The 7,184-nt window shown below is 41.0% G+C and overlaps 1 protein-coding gene and 1 non-coding gene across 2 annotated transcripts in view; both read left to right on the top strand.

Annotated features, from left to right (window-relative positions):
* LOC108144487 (serum response factor homolog) overlaps positions 1–7,001 on the top strand; it is a 30,226-nt gene extending 23,225 nt beyond the window's left edge. The window contains 2 exon segments of the mRNA XM_017269417.2: positions 5,918–6,296; positions 6,362–7,001. Of these exon segments, the coding sequence (XP_017124906.2) occupies positions 5,918–6,296; positions 6,362–6,525 (543 nt within the window). The 3' untranslated portion in view covers positions 6,526–7,001.
* On the top strand, positions 4,548–4,621 carry Trnan-guu. Its single transcript has one exon. It is a non-coding gene; the product is annotated as a tRNA-Asn (tRNA).
* Positions 7,002–7,184: the final 183 nt, after the last annotated feature.

Raw genomic sequence — 7,184 nt, 5'->3', positions numbered from 1 at the left:
TTATAAAATGTTTTTTATGATCGTTCTTTACAAGATTTGGTTTTATTAAGACAAATAACTGAAAAGCCCTTCTATAATTGCAAGTTCTTAAAAATGTTTAAAACATTAACTATAAATATTAATCGTACCAATTTTTCTTTGATATAAAATGTAGCTATTTTCAATTTCCTATCAATTTTAAGGACATCTTTGGAAAGGAAATGTTCAGTTCCAACATTCGGTTTAATAACATATTGGAACAATATATTAAATGGCAATCATAAAACACAAAATTTATCGCATATTTATTTTTCTATCAGTATTTTCTTTCTGCCATATTTTAGTTGTTCAATTAAAATGACTTATTTGATAAATATTTGTAATACCACTTAATCTAAGCATCTGTAGCCAGCATTCAATTATCTTCTGAGTTTTTTTTATAGAGTTTAATCGCTGTCAGTGGTTCCAGATTGTTTGCTTAGTTAGGGACCTTCTTCGGCTTGGCTAAATCTAGCCAAACATCGAACTCAGTTTGTCTGGGCACCCACATGAGTAGTCAACCCCGCCAGTCCTTCGACTCACTTAACATACGCCGAGTTGAGATCTTGTATTCGTATAATTGCAATTTCCATTCAACTGTTTGTTTGCCCGCCGGTTTGTGTCCGACTCCATTTCATTTGTTTGGCTAGTTTTGTGGTTGTTAGTGCCCATCATAAATTGCGGCAATCGGTGGCAAGGAGCTCCCCTCCAGCGGCTAAGGATGTGGAACGGGAGGAGGGGGGCAGAGGGAGCGGCATAGGCTAATCGGTGGCGTTTCATCTGCGGCCTGCTGTCCTGTTGCCTCTTGTTCGCCTGTCGGCGCACGCATAATTAGGCCTGAGGACAATCGTTTTGGCTGACACACTGCGGGAAAATAATAATAGTATTTGTATATATATTACCAAAAATGCTGAACTCTTCTCCAAAGACTTAATGATCTAAACAGATATGCCGTAGAAATCCCATTTAATTTGGTTGTTTTATGTCAATAAATTCTAAACTTCAAAACTGTCTTTCCAAATTTTTATTTTCAATGAAAACACATTCAACCTTTTCAATTGAATAGCAATAATATAGCTAATCTTGTTTAGATTTTTAAGTTTATATGAAAATCAATCAAGCTGATAAAATAATACTTCTAATACATTTGGTTTTATCTATGTGCTGTAGATTGCCAAATAAAAATAAAACAAATACATTTTTTTTCTAATGAAAATACTTGAATGTAATTTGAATCAAAAGCTTCTAATTTTCTGCAAAACAATTAAACATATTTTAATGTATTTAATTTTCGGCAGTGCACTAGCAGCAGGTTACCCCTCGCAATTTGGCCAAATAATTGGTAACTGAAAACAATAAGCTCGTTTTTCGTACTCTCCCGGCCAATCGTGGCATCTTAATGCGGCGCAGACATTTAAATAGATGCTAATTCCCATCATAACTGACTCGAGGCCCCATTCTCAATGGTCTGAACTAATGAATTTGAACCCGCCGGTCGATTACTCGGCTGTGGCTGCTCGATTGAGACAGACTCACGAAGAATCGACTCAACTCTCTACTTCCTGCTGGCCGCTTTCTTTAGCGCGTGAATCCGTGTAACCGCAACCCGCAGCACAGAAGAAAAAGACACAAAACTGTGATTTGCCCAAAAACAGAAAGCCGGCAAGAAAGCTTTGCTTTGCTTTGCTCTGCTCTGCCTCGCTTTGCGGATATAAACGCTTTAAAACTCCATATTGTGGCCTGGCCCGGATGCGACGACAATTGTGAAGACCAGACCAAATGGCCAAACTCCCAGTTTAGCTGGCAAATGTCTACGCAGTGTTGTCGCTTCTTCTGCTTTTGCTGATGTGGTTGTTGGCTGTTGGTTGTTGTCCGTTGGCTGTTGGTTGTTCGCTTGTTGCCGCTTCGTGTCAACTGAGTTGGGCCTTAGTTTTCGGCTTTTGGTTTCACAAGCCAAGCCGCCCCATTTTGCTTAGCCACCCAGAGCCATCGCCATTGCCATCCCATAACATTTGCCTCAACGTTTCCTGTTCAGAATGTTTGCCACAGGACGGTAGTGATTGTGTGATTCCTCCTACAAAATTGAGGAACAGTGGTTAAGGAACTTAAAATAATTTTTATTTTAAAACTGCTTAATAGTCTAAATCAAATATAAAGTGTTACAAAAAAACTACTTAACAGAAAAATGTCAATATTATTTAATTCTTAAGAAGCAAAGTCTTCCAAAAATGAGTGCCTTGTTTAAATTTTTGATTGTCTTGCTGTAGTTATAGTTATATAACTTTGTAGAACAAAAACCTTTTTTCATATTGAATTGTAAATGTAAATACTCAGGGTTAAAATACTAACCTAAAGGAATGCTCAATATCAATTTGTAAAATAAATAACGTATTCAACAAGCCCTTTCTAAGTTCAAACATTTTAAACAAAAAGCATTTCTACCGAGGTTTAATAATCATGTTTACATTTCTTATGGAGTCTAGGAACTCTTTTATTTTGTTAAAAATTATGTATGTGCCATAAAAGCCATTTCTCCCACACCCAAAACAGCACACAAACTAAACCCATTTCATCTTATATTCTTACCCTTTTGCGCCACTGTTATCCTTTAGCTTGTTCCCTGGGCAATTGTGCGTTAGATTTAAGTGCTTTCGTTTGCCAGGCTTAATTTGCATTTTTATTTTTATGTTTTCATTGAAAGCGCCAGCATCAATGGAGCCCGCTGGCTTCAGTAGAGAGCACATTTGGCTATTCCTTTGTTTTCGGCTTAAAGTTATCAGTGTCGGTAGATGTACACGGCATCAACGGTAGCAGCCGCCACAGAAACAACAACAGCAACAGTAGCAACAACAACAGAGAATAACATGCAAAATGCAAATGTTTATTGGCCAAATGCTGAACGATCTCAGCCAGCTAAACTGAGAATGGGCTAACACTGGTCCTTCTGTCTTTCTGCATCCAACCCCCCTGCTTTTTGGCTTTTGGCTTTTGTTTTTGTAAGCCTTCAAGCGATTGAAGCGGGTGCTGACTGCCACAAAGTTGTCGCCTTTTGTTGTGGCTGCAACCATTTTGGTAAAAACAACTAATCAATTGGCAAATGTGCCATCCGTCAATCACTGAGTCAGTTGGCGGTGGTGTAGGTCACACGACACCACACGAGCGCTGGTGGTGCAGCGGTGGTTGCAACTACTGCTGTTTGCAACTGCAACTGCAACAGCAGCAGCAGCAGCGGCCACCGAATTGAATCGCACTCGCATTCACTTTTGGGGCAAATAAAATGCCACCTTGGTTGTGAATGTCAGTTAGCCAATTTGAAAATTCATTCATTCAATGCTTTGACGACTCGCTGACTGACTATTGCCAACATTTATTATTAGCCTTTCCCAAACTGACTATTTTTGGAGCTACCGATGGCCACACAGCAGCAACAACAACAACAACAACAACAAAGCAAGCAGCAACAACAACATGCCGCACATATCACAGCAAGACAAATTTCTATATAATTGCATTTGTCGCAGGCTCCAAGCTTCCAAACCCCGAAGTTCGAACTTCGAAGCCACCACTGGCGAGGCCAGATCGGCCAGATCGGCCAGACAATGCCAGGCCAGGCCAGGCCGGGCCAGGCATTATTTTTATATAAATTGCATGCCATTGGCCCGGCCAGTTGGCATTCCATCCAGCCAATTGCCAAGAGTCTCTCCGCTCCGATTGTATTTTTTGCCTTGCTTTTAGCCAGGCTCAAACTCTAATTGTCATTTAATGAGACACGCTCGGCATTTGCGCACGACACACGACTATCAATTTGGCAAGTTGCAGTTGGCATCAACAGCAGCAGCAGCAGCAGCCGTAGAATCAGAATCAGCAGTATAAGCCATCGATGAAACTGTTCGATTCGCTGACAAAATCATTCTGTCGTCCTGCATCCATTGCTGGGAACTTAATTCCATATTGATGGAGGGCAAATTGAAATTGCAAGGCTCTTCATTTGGAATACCATCTGAGAAACTAAATAAAATTTAATAAAGTGACAGGCACCTTATGTGCTAGGACAAACAACTATGTTAAGAAATTCATTTCCTTGCCTATGATGAGGTAAACAAAGGTAGAAGCATTAAATGTAATATTTCATTTATTATATATATAATTTCCTGGCAAGTTAAAGAAAGATAAGGTCAAAAATGAATTATTATTGCCAGCAGTATGTAAATCAAAACCTTTGATAATCAAATTAGAACATTTAATGATTTTAATATATAAATATTTATAGCTTGAATTTCTTGGCATGTCGTCAACAATTTTTCTTTGTCATTTGTGGCACAATGAAAAATTCATTTAATTTCGTATTATATTTACCTTAAACTGCTCAAGAATGTATATTATAAAATTTCGTAATAAGATCATGCTTACATAAAGCGGAGGCATAAAGAATATGCGCTAAATGATTTAATCACATAATAATGGAATCAACCCCTAAGATGATGTCAGTGGAAATACTTGAGGGTGTTATTTCTCAGCGAGTTCCAAGAGCCTCCGTGGCGCAATTGGTTAGCGCGTTCGGCTGTTAACCGAAAGGTTGGTGGTTCGAGTCCACCCGGGGGCGGCACAACTTTTTTATTTTATTTTTCTTTTTTTTTATTTATTATCTAATAGCTTCCTTAGTGCTTTTTGTTAATAAAACTTATATTTATTACTTTTGTGTGGCGAATTTTAATTGTTTGATTACTGAAGTGAAATTGCAAACGCTTTGGGAGGTCTGTAAATTAACTGTCGTCAAGAAAGAATAGATTAGATAAACATTTAATTTGATTATTAATGGTAAATAAAAATGAGCTATAAGCCAATGTAGGTTTATTTAAGGCCCTATAAAATGCAAGCTTGAGCACAATTTAACCTTTACACGAGCAGCTCCACTTTCAGCTGCCTTCTAGTTGTTTTGCCCCTCTTTTTTTCGCATCTGCTGCTGCAACTGAAAACCGCGAGCGTAACAACAGTTGCACATGCACATGTTGGTGTTGCCGTGGCCAAGTATATCATGGCAACTTGGAGACAGTTTGTCGTCGTTGGTTTTGCTAATTAAAATGTCTTGGTGCTGTCACTCAAAAGGCGGTCGCCTGATCCACTGGCCAAGTCGCTTGGCTGGCAGCAGACAACGACGACTGCGGCGACTGCGGCGACGACAACGATGACGACGCCCATTTTAGTCAGCTCAGCGGCAACAATGCGATTTTGCCTTTCGCGAAATGCTGCCGCTGCTACTGCTGCTACTGTTGCTGCTGCTACAATTTCATTGGAAGTCCGCTGATGTGGCAGGGGCACGCGGCGTATGCGCAATGCAATTTGCGATCTCCCTCGCACAAAATGGCGATCGCATTGTTACAGTTTGCAATTATTTTGATTTATTTTTTTGTATGCCGTCTCCGAGGGACAGCACTAATCAAAATTAAAATGACGCTTGCGATACCATCCAAGGCGATGCGATGCCAGGCGATGCGATGCGGTGCGACGACGACAATGATGGCCCCGCACCGATCACGTCGCTCCCCGATCGCCGGAGAGTCAGAAATCAATATTCTAAATTCTTTAACGCGTGTGCACATTTAAGGCAACGCCAGCTCATTGAGATGCGTGCCGGCGAACAGCCTGGCCAGCACTTATACGCAATTTCGCGCCATATTTGGTTCAAACATATTGGATTTTTTTTGTTTTTCTTATCTCGTCTCGTCTTGTCTCTTTGCTCCCTGCACTTGGCTGGCATATAGAACAGGCCACAGAGCAAAGCGAAGATCTTCCAATCCATTCCCAATCATCTGAAACCAAGCTTAGCCTTAAGATCAACAAACCAGACGGTTTGTCTACCACCACTAATCGAGTGTCTCTGTGGCTTCTTTCCTTGCAGGATGACCGATCGCCCACTTCGTCGGGCAACGAATCGGATGATTCGTCGGATGTGGAGATGCCCGTGGAGGCAGCCGAGGTGGTGGCCGCCAAGTTAACGGCCAGCAAAACAGAGGCATCAGCTCCTCCAGTCACATCTTCAGCGGCTGCCTCATCTTCGTCAACTTCTGGCAGCAAGGCCATGCCAGCATTGAACTATCAGACTGAGAACACCGGACCCTCGACCTCCACAGCAGCTGGAGGAGGAGGAGGAGGGGGCGGAGGAGCGGCCCCGGCGGACAGCAAGTATGTCTACCCAGCTGCCTCGTTTGCCAACATACCGCAGAAAATGCTGAGGCAACTTATACAAACAGGACACTTGCAGCTCCACGCTGAAGAGGGTAAGAAACTTAAAGAGCTTTTTAACAAAATCAATAAATTAATAAACCTTTATCTCCCCAAACAGATGGCAATCAGTATGTAACCATACCACTCAGTTCCACGGCGGCCAACCTGATCAAAAGCAATAAGTTACAGGCTTCAGGAGGATCGGCTTCAGGAGGAGGCACCGCATCGAAAAGCGATCCCAGTGCCGAGAAACCCTTGAGCATCAAACAGGAATACGATTAGCCCCCTGCCACGCCCACTGCCTATCCCATACCGAGAACTGCGTTTATCCACACTTGCCCACAACATCTGAAAAGAAAATCATCAGCAGGAGATTACCATCACACAACCACTATTCTCTTAAAGTCTATCCAAAGTTTTCGTAGACGATCGCCGGCTAAGTCTAAGTCATACTATATCTACTATATCGCATATATACTATTTTTATACCTATACAAGAAAAAAGGAGAAGAAAAGAACCCTGATGCCAGCGGCATATCTACATACGTAAGTTTTAAAAGTTTTGCAAGTTATGCATCGTAAAGGCATTACACTGATATCGAGATGATTAATGATCGATGATAAATGAGAAATGGAAAACAAGGATGATATGGATGTTCCTAAATCGCAGAGATCATGTTGCTTTGTTACTAGTTTATATTGTTTTATTATACAATACATAAATACATATAAACCACTTTTTTTGCATAAAATCAAAACGTGCTGTGTGTTTTATTTATATAGAATAAAAGAAAGGCGATTATCCTTATAATTCTAACGGCATGTGCAGATTGCGAAGCAATTGATGGTTTAATCCAGCGAAATGGCACTTGAACAGCCAAAGGCCACGCCCGCCCTGAATTCCCCACCCCAATAATAATAGACAACCACTGGCGGGTATA

This window comes from Drosophila elegans, unplaced genomic scaffold (genome assembly GCF_018152505.1).
Source record: "Drosophila elegans isolate 14027-0461.03 unplaced genomic scaffold, ASM1815250v1 contig_183, whole genome shotgun sequence".
Lineage (NCBI taxonomy): Eukaryota > Metazoa > Arthropoda > Insecta > Diptera > Drosophilidae > Drosophila > Drosophila elegans.
Note: the sequence above shows the minus strand (reverse complement) of the source record. Positions and strands in the feature narration are given on the sequence as shown.